Genomic DNA, 12230 nt, shown 5'->3' on the forward strand with positions numbered 1-12230 from the left:
GAGAGGAGACCAACGCTCACCTCACTGTAACCTTCTTTGAGGTAGTTGTTGAGCACAATGAGGTCTCCCTTCAGCCTCCTCTTCCCCTCCACCCTCTATTATTCTGTGATTATTTTTCCAGACAAATCTTCTTGCAGAGGCAATTTAGTGTCTGTGAACATGTTGCATGATGAGAGAGGTGTGCTGCAGATTCAGCTGGCTTCCAGCTTTCTTCAGCTCTTTAACTTTTGCAAATATTTTCCAGCAATGTGAGAAACTGAAGGAGAGAAAATAGGGCATGGAATATTTTTGAACATGAGTGAACAAGAAAATCAGAGCACTTGACTAATTATGAGAGAGAATGGGGGAGGAAAAAACTGTGCAAGAGAAAGGAGGAAAAAAAACCCAAAGAAGAGTTGTTTGGCACAATGACTGCTTATAAATCGGATCCCCTTCTCCCTTCTTCATTTATTATTGCCACTTGAAGCCTAGGTTTGATATATTTGAACAGCCTCCTGAATTCAGCCAAGCTGTTTGCAGGGAAAAAAGGCCTCTCTGCAAAGGTAAATTCGGGAAGCAAACCATTAATTTTTGAAGTCCTTGGTGGAACAATCTCCAAGCATGCATTCACAAACCAATTAACCACCCATAGGCATCTTGAAATTGATTGGTAGTCAATAGCAGGAAAAACTACCCAGAACTCATAGGTGTAACTGAAGTTAGTTTGTGGCTTGAATCAACAGCACGTTCATTGATTTGTTGGCTCTTGGTTGAGAGCCATAAATGGGGAGAAATTACTGAGGAAATTAGTACTAATCTGTCCTCTTGCCCAGGGCAGGACAAGGTCACTGCTGCCCAACCACATCACAGGCACCTGCTGAACCTGTTTGGTTTTGTTTGGTTGGTGATTTTCTTGTGGGTGTTGCTTTGGTGTTTATACTGAGATTTTCTTTCAGTGGCCCATCCTTAGCAACACAAAGTATTTCCTAATGGCTTACCTATGCCATAGCTTTCTGTATCTCCTGTTCTCTCTCTTCCCACATCTAAGCTCTTTACCATATTTTTGTGTCATTCTCAAGTCACAGTGGCTTCAACTGAACAAATTTCCAGCCAAAGCCTTGCCAGGGCCAAGTAGATAAGAAGAAATCTTGTGTGTGTCACAGCAGACCCTTTTTCTAATACAACTTTGCAACACGGTGGCATGTTGAGTCTCAGCTGGCTTACTGCCCATTATTTCACATTTCACAGAATGATTTGGGGTGGAATGGACCTCAAAGATCATCTAGTTCCAATGCTAGCAGCCTTCCACTGTGGTTTCGTATAGTTCATTAGTCTTGCTGGCTTATGAACTGATGAAGGTTTCTTATCAGGAACCACATAAACAGGGATGAAATATCAAGAAATCCAAATGATGGTGGCAGACCACACTGTGATGGAATCATAGAATCACCTCCAAGATCAGCCAGTCCAACCTAGCACCCAGCCCTATCCAATCAACCAGACTATGGCACTAAGTGCCTCCTCCAGGCTTTGCTTGAACACCTCCAGGGATGGTGACTCCACCACCTCCCAGGGCAGCCCATTCCAATGCCAATCACTCTCTCTGCCAACAACTTCCTCCTAACATCCAGCCTAGACTTCCCCTGGCACAACTTGAGACTGTGTCCCCTTGTTCTGTTGGTGGTTGTCAGGGAGAAGAGACCAACCCCAACCCCCACCTGAAGCTATCTAAACGTAGAATGAGAGGGCAGTCCCTAGCTCAAAGGACCTAACTGCAGCAGCAGAGACTACAGACAACTGGTGATGTGTTTTAGAGTCATCCCCAGGAACTCAGCACACAGAGAATGATGAATAGTTTGGGTTGGAAGGTACGTTATACAGGTTGCTCAGAGTCCCAAACAACTTGCCTGGGATTGTTTCCAGGCATGGAACATCCACCACCTCTCTGGGCAACCTGGGCCAGTGTTTCAGCATGTTCTTTGTAAAAGCTTTCTTCGTTCCCGCTTGTCTGAATCTCCTTCTGTCAATTCAAAAACCATCACCCCTTGTGCTGTCACATCAGGCCCTGCTAAAAAGTCTGTCCCTGTCTTATGGGCCCCTTTAAGGACTGGAAAGCTGAAGTAAGGTGTCCCCAGAGCCTTCTCTTCTCATAAACCCCATCTGTCTAGGATGTTAATTTTATTATTGACTAGGTGCTTATGTCCTCTAGCAATGGTCATTCTTCCTTCCACATATACTGAAGTCAGTTCCTTCTGTAATCATATTCCTTCTATTCCACTGACATCATCAGAAATGTTGATTTCCTCCTTTTAATTGGATTGATAAAGTCTTTTGTCTAAGAAATCTTTTCCAGTATGTTTGCTTGAGATGTTGTTGATGAGTGTGACATTCTCAGTATGGCCATGGAGGATGTTGTGATGGCTTCCAGGCTCTGAACATCTCACTTTTTTCATGATGTGACTTGTGGCTCTCTTCCTGCCACAGATAATTACATTGGTTTTGTTAATCAAAACTGAACTTCAATAAAAAAACACTTCTTTTTTTTCATTGTGATGGTTTGGGTGTTCCCTGCCCCCCCCCTACACTTTAGAAATCACCCAGACTAGACTCAGCCAGCTCTGGAAATTGAGTGAAGCTTATATTTACAGCTAGCACAATACACAAGCAGATATTTACAGTATATACAGCTATAGACAGAAATAGACAAGGTAAAAGGTAATACAGAAACACAACAGCCCTCCCAGAAACCTGAGTCCCCAGGAGGGGCTCCCAACTGCCCTTCTACCTTCTCCCACCCCTCTCTACCTTACCCCACACGTTGCCTTGAGCCCAAGGAAGAATGGAGGTTTGGCCAGGGGGGTTAGGAAGCAAAGTGGATTAATTAGAGAGATCGAGGATGAGGTTAGAGAGAAATGCAGCTCACAGCCTGGACAGAGAGCGACTCCCTTATCTGTGTTTGGATTCTTGCTCTTGTACCTCTCAGCAAGCCTATGAGTGAAGTTGACATCACCATTGTTTGCCTTCCACAGCCTGTGATCTAGCTCTTCTCACCAAAACATTCTAGCTAGTTTCAAACTAGCGCATTCATGCTTATGTGACTGGAAGCTACTATGTATTATTGATTACAGCAAGAGAGGTTATACCTCTGTGGATTGATGTTCTCAGAGGAGATAGCTCTGATTACTTGTTTGTTGACCCAGCGATGTCCAAGTCCCCATTTCAGCCTTAAGTGTGTTAGCAGCAGCCAGTTTGTACCTCAGCACAGAAGTAATGTCTTTGAGTTAATTCTGCCTGTGCTGAAGAGCCACATTTCCCTCTCTTGTTTCAGTTTCTCCAACTTGGGCAGTGGAGTTACTGAGAATTGTCAGTAGCTGCTTTGGAGGAGAAAGACAATTAAACTAACACCTGGAACAATCCATAAAAATTTTCTACTTCCTCCTCTGAATTTTATTTGGGCATAAACCTGAACCAATTTTACAGTCATGAGCTGGAGCAAACTTCGTAGGTGATAGCATACCATTTGGTGGGTTATAGCCAAGTATTCATCAAGCTGCATGCCTTCTCCTATCCAAATGATCTCTTCAGGGTAGCAGTCTTTCTGTCTGGTTAACCATATGACTGACTGTTATGTCAGAGTGGTGGAGTGATACCAACCTTCCTAGCTTAGCCTTACCCTGCAGCCCTGTGTCCGCTGCTGTTTCCTCAGAGTCCTCTTGCAGATCTTTCCCAGGGTGGGGGTTTGAATACCCCAGGTGAAAATAGTGACCTTTTTTTCTCAGCTGACACCTCTCCTCACTTTTGTGTGAGTAGGTAAGAGGTTAGGACACACTCTGGAATACATGGATTGGTAGTCAGTGATCTCAGCCTGATAGAACACTACGCTGAGCGTGTCCAGAGAAGGGCGACGAGGCTGGTGAGAGACCTTGAGCACAGCCCTACGAGGAGAGGCTGAGGGAGCTGGGATTGGTTAGCCTGGAGAAGAGGAGGCTCAGGGGTGACCTCATTGTTGTCTACAACTACCTGAGGGGAGGTTGTGGCCAGGAGGAGGTTGTTCTCTTCTCTCAGGTGACCAGCACCAGAACAAGAGGACACAGCCTCAGGCTGCGCCAGGGGAGATTTAGGCTGGAGGTGAGGAGAAAGTTCTTCCCTGAGAGAGTCATTGGACACTGGAATGGGCTGCCCGGGGAGGTGGTGGAGTCGCCGTCCCTGGGGCTGTTCAAGGCAGGATTGGACGTGGCACTTGGTGCCATGGTCTAGCCTTGAGCTCTGTGGTAAAGGGTTGGACTTGATGATCTATGAGGTCTCTTCCAACCTTGGTGATACTGTGATACTGTTTATCTAATTCCAGCCTTTCCTTTCTGCTCCATGAAAATAAATCTTTACACAAAGTTCAAGGAGCACTATGGTGATGAAATCCCTCTACTCTTGTCTCAGTGTGCTCTTAGATTGGATATTAGGGAAAATATCTCTACTGAAAAAATAATCAAGCGTTGGAAAAGGCTGTTCAGGCAGGTGGTGGAGTTACCATCCCTGGAGGTGATTAAACAATAAATAGACATGGGATTTTGAGACATGTTTTAGTGGGTTTGGTGGTGTTGGGTTGATGATTGGAGCTGATCTTAGAGGTCTTTTCCAACCAGAACAATTTTATGATTCTATACAACTTGCTAATTCTCTTTGCCAGTAGTATATATTCTTAAAATTAACTTCATCAGGTAAGAATCATCATAATTTAGAGATTCTCTTTTGGCACTGGAGGTACCAAAAGAGGGGGTTGGGAGGGGGTTGTTGTCGGAGAGAGTGATTGGCATTGGAGTGGGCTACCCAGGGAGGTGGTGGAGTTGCTGTCCCTGGAGGTGTTGAAGCCAAGCCTGGATGAGGCACTTAGTGCCATGGTCTAGTTGACTGGTTAGGGCTGGGTGCTAGGTTGGACTGGATGATCTTGGAGGTCTCTTCCAACCTGGTTGATTCTATGATTCTATGATTCTATACTAGGGGGTGCTAGAAAGCTTTGTGAGCTTAAGCATGGCAGAGGACTTAAAGGGGGCCTATAAAAAATAGGGAGACAGACATTTTAGCACTGCCTGTTGTGACAAGGTAAGGGATGATGAATTTAAACTAAAAGAGGGAGATCTAGACAAGAGAGACAGGAAAAACTCTTTTATGCTGAAGGTGATGAGACCCTGGCTCAGGTTACCCAGAGAGGTGGTAGGTGCCCCATGCCTGCAAGCATTCCGGCTCAGGTCATTTGGGGCTCTGAGCAACCTGTTCTAGTTGCAGATGTCTCTGCTGACTACAGGGGAGGTGAACTAGATGGCCTTTGAAGGTCCCTTCCAACCCAAAGCATTCTGTGATTCTATGAAGCTCAGTCCAGTGACTTCAGTTGTGCCTGGAGGTCGTAGTTCTTAAATTGCTTGCTGATTAATCCACTTTGTAAGTTCACTTTTACTCAGTTTCCTCAGTTAACTTTGGATTATTCTGGATGGATCTTCCTTTTACTATATTGTGCCACTTAAGTTTCACTTTCATAGAATCATAGAATCAAGCAGGTTGGAAGAGACCTCCAAGATCATCCAGTCCAACCTAGCACCCAGCCCTAGCCAGTCAACTAGACCATGGCACTAAGTGCCTCAGCCAGGCTTTTCTTGAACACCTCCAGGGATGGTGACTCCACCACCTCCCTGGGCAGATCTGGAATAGTCATATTTTGACTGCTCCCCGTGTTGTAGTAAAAGGACTATCAGTGTTTCCATCAGCCCTTTCAGTGCTTGTGGAAACAGGCACTGAATCCTCGTAGTCTTGTGTTTGGTTTGCACCTGAAGATGCACTGTTACAGTAAAGATATTGTGTTGTTTTCAGTGGGATGGGAACTGACCTTCCATCACTGCTGTACATTAGGAAACATTTTATCCAGTAAGGGCAGGACTGCATACTTCATCAAATTAAATCAAAATTAAAATGAGGTTTGAACAATTAGAAGTTAGTATTTAAGTCACAAATCTCTTCTTTGGATGTTCTTCTGCAGAACATTGGGAGAGATACCTACGTTCCTCAGAGACTGGAACAGCTTTCCCTGGGAGGTGGTTGAATATCTGGAGGTCTTTAAAAGCTGCACTTAATCATCTCAAAGATCTTTTCCAACCAAAACCATTCTGTAATTCCTAAAACAGTTGGGTTAAATGAGTAGCACATGGATTGTGGGGTTTGGTCTTATTTAATGACAGCTGCAGTGTAATGGATGTGCTCTGGTTTGGTCCTCTTGCAGTTGCAACATACAGTAGATGCTGCATTACTTGGTCTTTATTGGTATTCACTAGAATTAATATAAGAGGAAAAATGAGAGTTACAATTTAAAGCAAAATAATGATGTATATAAAGTAATGGGATTGTTCCAAGGCTTAATTAGATGGAGCAGATTGAATGCATCACCATGCTGTCTTAAGGCAACAGAATTAAACTATAGACATCCTGCTCCCTATATTGGAACTAATTTTATCTTTGCAAGGCAAGAAGCAATTAATGGCCCTTCCTACCATCTTAAACTACTAATTCTTCTAGGGAGACTTACAAATCTCATCATATTATCAAACCTTTAAAACACTAACCAAAGAAGCTTATAAGTCAACATATCAAACTGTTGATAGTCTGAGAACATGGAGAACTTCAATTTCAATCTTAGTGTATGCTACAGCTTGGTAATTGAATCATAGATCTAAAATACATATATCTGCCCTCTCTTGTTGTGTTTCTGAATTCGTTTTGTTTATAAAGTCTCCTAGTGGAGTTGTGTCCAAATGATGTGCACTGGCTCCTGAAATGCAGCTCTCTGTGTGCTAGACGCAAGGGCAGAGATGTTTGGTACAAAAGTGTCCCATATCTTTTAGGGCAAGAGGAAATGGCCTCAAGTTGCACCAGGGGAAGTTTAGGTTGGATATTAAAAGAAACTTCTTCACTGAAAGGGTTCTCTCACACTGGAGCAGACTGCCTGGGGAGGTTGTTGAATCTCCATCCCTGGAGGTGTTTAAAAGCTGTAGAAATGTGGTACTGAAGGACATGGTCTAGCACCAGACTTAGCATGAGTTAGAAAGTGGTTAGGTGCTGGAATGTGTCTAGAGGAGAGCAACAAAGCTGGTGAGGGGCCTGGAACACAAACCCTATGAGGAGAGGCTGAGGGAGCTGGGGGTGTGCAGCCTGGAGAAGAGGAGGCTCAGGGGTGACCTCATTGCTCTCTACAACTACCTGAAGGGAGGTTGTAGCCAGGTGGGGGTTGGTCTCTTCTCCCAGGCAAGCAGCAACAGAACAAGGGGACACAGTCTCAAGTTGTGCTGGGGGAAGTCTAGGCTGGGTGTTAGGAGGAAGTTCTTCCCAGAGAGAGTGATTGGCATTGGAATGGGCTGCCCAGGGAGGTGGTGGAGTCACTGTCCCTGAAGGTGTTGAAGAAAAGCCTGGCTGAGGCACTTAGTGCCATGATCTAGTTGATTGGCTAGGGTTGGGTGCTAGGTTGGACTAGATGATCTTGGAGGTCTCTTCCAACCTGGTTGATTCTATGATCTTAGAAATCTTTTCCAACCAAAATAATTCTATGATACTATGACCTTAACTATAAAGACTCGTATGGTAAAATGTATAGCTGTGTATATACATTATATATGTGTATAAATATATGTATATATTTGTGTGTCTGTCTACATATAACACACATTTATAATATATTTGTCTATATATTCTTTCAGAATGTGTGTTTTCTTTTAGTATTTTCTTCTACATTCAATTTTTATTTTCCTTCTCTTCCATTACTCTCTATTCTGGGGGTGATCTGACTTTATAGTCCAGAATCATCCCAGTGGCATAAATATGGAGGAGTGGCTGAGGGAACTGAGGTTATTTAGCCTGGAGAAGATGAATCTGTGGAGAAAACATTATTACACTTTACAACTCCCTGAAAGGAGGTTGGAGTGAGGTGGAGGTCGGTCTCTTCTCCCTGTTATCAGGTGATAGAACAAAAAGAAATGGTCTGAAATTGCAGCATGGGAAATTTGGGTTGGACATTAGGGAAACTTAGTGCCTGAAATAGTGATCAGGCATTGCAACTGGCTGCCCAGGGGGATGCTGCAGAAATGTGGACGTGGCACTTCAGGATGTGGTCTTAGGTTGATGGTTGAAGTCAATGATCTTAAAGGTCTTTTCCAACCAAGACAAATCAATGATTCTATGACATGTTTGCCTACCTTCATTAATTTAGTTTACATAAATAATCCCTAGAAGCATCCTGGTGCCCATGCATTATCCAGAGGCTTCATTTCTGCTCTGATAACAACTATTTAGCTAATTATTAATCATTTATTTTTCAGGAGGGATCACTAGGTATCTTAAATTGAGTCAGGTATCTTTCCAACTTCCTCTGCTGGTTCATTATAAGCAATTCTGATATTTTCTTGTCAGCCTGTTGGAAGATTAACTTTGCAATTTGCATTTGGTAGTGAACTCTCTTCTTGAAGATTGCAGAAGTAGTACATGTCATGAGTGGTCTATCATTGCTGGTACTTTCAGGAGACATAAATCTCTAACACAGCCTGCTCAAAAGACAAGCTCATTTGTCTGGGTATTAGCTGGCAGTTTCACAGCATAAATTGAAAGTTTTGGGGAGGAATGTAATGTTTATTTTGAAAATGGAGATGAGGATACCAAAGAATAATATGTTTACTCTTCAGCACCATGAATATGTAGTGACCTACTTCTACTGTACCATTTGGTTTTCCTTTTAAAAGCTTGTCAAGCCAACTGCTGTTGCAATTTAAGAAGCATCCTTTCAAGAAAGCAATGAAACTACACTGGCTACTGAATTAGCATTTTGGCAGTAGAACACTGAACAATGCTTTGAAGACTGTCCTGCAGCATTGTATTTATGTGTTGTTGTGCTATAAGTAAAATAATAGTTACCTCCTGTGTTTAATAATGTGTTCTTGCTTGAGCAGCAAGTTAAAATACACCCAGCTGCAAGTCTAGGTGGGATACAATGCTGATGCTTTGTACTTTATATATACTTATATATACTTATTTTTTTCTCCCTAATAAACAGAGTTTTTCATGATCTCTTGATTATCATGATGTTTTCAAGACAAGTGATTTTATCCAGAAACATTACTTGTATTTCTGCCTATGCTAATTTACTTGATTAATTTGGAGAACATCTGCCTATAATTCTGTGCACTCAATAGTGATGACATCACACTGCTTTTCAAGTAACAGCTAGGAATTTGGCTTTCCAGGCCAGCTCAGATTTTTAAGTCTAATTGGAATGCCAGATGTACAAAGGTAGCAGAGAAGAGTGTGTAATTATATAATTTTCTCTTGATCTTTCAGAGTCTTCCTGCGAGCAATTAATCAGTATGCAGATATGCTGAACAAAAAATTTCTTGATCAAACCAACTTTGAGTTACAGGTAAGAAAAAAACAACAGGGACTTGGGAACTGATGTTAATATATAATAATTTTGTGTCTTAAATGTGTAATTTTGGTCTGTGGATATGCTGTCTTGTATCCCAGGTGAGCAGTTAGCCCAGCCCAGTGGTTTCAGGCTCAGCAGGTATGTCTGAGCCATTCACATCTTCACAGAATTCCAGCATGGTGGGGCTTAGAAGGGACCTCTGGAGAACTACCTGAAGGGAGGCTGTAGCCAGGGGAGAGGTTGGTCTCTTCTGCCAGGCAACCAGCAGAAGAACAAGGGGACACAGTCTCAAGTTGTGCCAGGAGAAGTCTAGGCTGGATGTTAGGAGGAAGTTCTTGCCAGAGAGGGTGATTGGCATTGGAATGGGCTGCCCAGGGAGGTGGTGGAGTCACCATCCCTACAGATGTTCAAGCAAAGCCTGGATGAGACACTTAGTGCCATGGTCTAGTTGACTGGGCAGAGCTGGTCGCTAGGTTGGACTGGCTGATCTTGGAGGTATCTTCCAACCTGCTTGATTCTATGATTCTGTGATTATTGAGTCCCACTGCTGGAGCAAGGTTATCCAGAGCAGGTTGTTTAGGATCACACTGTCCAGGCACATTTGGAATCCCCTGAGAGAAGGGGACTCCACAACCTCTCCAGGCAACCTGCTTCAGGGCTCCAGCACCTTCATAGTAAAGAAGTTTTTCTTCCTGTTTAGATGGTGCCTCCTGGGTTTCAGTTTGTGCCCATTTCTCCTTGTCGTGGTTGCTGGGCACCACTGTATAAACAGTTTAGTCCCATCCTCTTACCTCCCACCCTTTAGCTCTTGCTGAGCATTGAGAGGATCCCTTCTGTCTACTCATCTCTGGGCTAAACAGCCCCAAGTCTCTCAGCCTTTCCTCCTCACAGAGATGTTCTAGTCCTGTTGGCATATATGTGGCCTCTGTTGGGCTCTCTCCAGTAGGCCCTCATGTCTTTTGTACTTGGGATTCCACAACTGGACACAGCATTCCAGATGTGGCCTCATTGTAGCAGAGGAGAAAGAGAACCTCCCTCAACCTGTTGGCCACACTTTTCTTCATGCACCCCAGGAGACCATTGGCCTTGACTATGAGAGCACATTGCTGACTCATAAACTTCTTGTCCAGCAGCCCTCCCAGGTCCTTCTCCACAGGGCTGCTTTTCATATTAATGTGTTCACATTGCATTTTACTTGAACTGTCAAGACACCTTTGGTTGGGATTTGCAGATGGGAAGTGTTTGATGGAAACACAAACAAGATGAGGTGTACTAAGAATCTATCAAGTAACGCTGTCTCTGTGGTGTCTGTGATTTTCTCCTTTAAATATTTATGTGCATAATTCAGGTACTTCTAAGCTGTTTTGTAGGTGTGCAGCAAAATTCCCAAGAATTAACAGTATTTATTATTGTCATTTTGGGGCCTTTCAGCTTTGGAACAACTACTTCCACCTGGCTGTTGCTTTCCTCACACAAGAGTCTTTGCAACTGGAGAATTTTTCAAGTGCTAAAAGAGCAAAAATACTTAACAAGTAAGTCCTGTTCATCATCTAAATTATGGGCCAGAACTTGGAGCTCTATTAACATAATTTTAGTTTAATTTCTGAACTAAATCCATTCAAAATTGAGATGTAATCATGGTGTAATGAAAGGTTGGTTTTAAACCCATGAATCAAGCATTGCATGTGTTTCTACCCTCGAATCAAGATCTAAATTACACGATTCATTACTGATGAAGACAGTATTTTATACTGCAGGATGTTCATAAAGTCAAGACTTTTCAGAAGTATTAACATATTATAAACCTGAATTTTTAAATCACTTTAACTCTGTGCTTATTCTAATCTCATTTTACGTCTGCTCTTTACTGCTTAATCCCTAACGGCCTTTTAGAGTGAATTTTTGGTAACTACAGACAGTTTTGCTGTGATATCCCTGAAGAATGGGGTTGTATAACAGCAGCCTTGTCTGCTTTCCTGGTTAAAAGGGATTACTTTCCCTGCCTCTGAACAGGGAGCTTGAACTATCCAGCTGCTATTCAGAATCCCACAGCAAATGACTGGAGCGTGAATATTTGGCTTAATCTGTGTATTCCTCCTCAATTTCATTGGGGTTCCAGTGTAGTGGACCTTACCATTAATTAACTAAATGCTGAGCACTGTAAAAAGACACTTGAGTGTTTTGAAACGTAGTGTGTGGACTCTGTGTCATAATATGTGTGAAGAGCTCCTGCAAAAGCATTTTTTTCCCACTCAGGTTATGCACAAAAATGGGGAGTTTGAGAGCTGAGTTCCTGAACTTAGAGCCCATCTACATAGTAGGCATTGAGATGTTGGTGTTTGTCCAGAGAAGGGCAACAAAGCTGGTGAGGAGTTCGGGGAACAGGTCTGGTGAGGAGCAACTGAGGGAACTGGAGTTGTTTAGTCTGGAGGAAAGTACTGTGTCCAGTTCTGGGCCCCTCAATTCAAGAAAGATGTTGAGGTGCTGGAACATGTCCAGAGAAGGGCAACAAAGCTGGTGAGGGGCCTGGAGCACAAATCCTATGAGGAGAGGCTGAGGGAGCTGGGCCTGTTTAGCCTGGAGAAGAGGAGGCTCAGGGGTGATCTTATTACTGTCTACAACTACCTGAAAGGGCATTGTAGCCAGGTGGGGGGTGACCTCTTCTCCCAGGTAACCAGCAATAGAACAAGGGGACACAGTCTCAAGTTGTGCCAGGGTAGGTATAGGCTGGATGTTAGGAAGAAGTTCTTCCCAGAGAGAGTGATTGGCATTGGAATGGGCTGCCCAGGGAGGTGGTGGAGGC

At 43.4% G+C, this 12230-nt stretch overlaps 1 protein-coding gene across 4 annotated transcripts in view; it reads left to right on the forward strand.

Annotated features, from left to right (window-relative positions):
* DOCK1 (dedicator of cytokinesis 1) overlaps positions 1–12230 on the forward strand; it is a 433046-nt gene that overhangs the window by 296477 nt on the left and 124339 nt on the right. For all 4 annotated transcript variants that reach the window (XM_064145308.1, XM_064145312.1, XM_064145309.1 and 1 more), the window contains exons 30-31: positions 9343–9421; positions 10859–10959. In XM_064145308.1, coding sequence (XP_064001378.1) covers positions 9343–9421; positions 10859–10959 — 180 coding nt within the window. The remainder of the gene's footprint in view (positions 1–9342; positions 9422–10858; positions 10960–12230) is intronic.

This window comes from Pogoniulus pusillus, chromosome 6 (assembly GCF_015220805.1).
Source record: "Pogoniulus pusillus isolate bPogPus1 chromosome 6, bPogPus1.pri, whole genome shotgun sequence".
Taxonomy (NCBI): Eukaryota; Metazoa; Chordata; class Aves; order Piciformes; family Lybiidae; genus Pogoniulus; species Pogoniulus pusillus.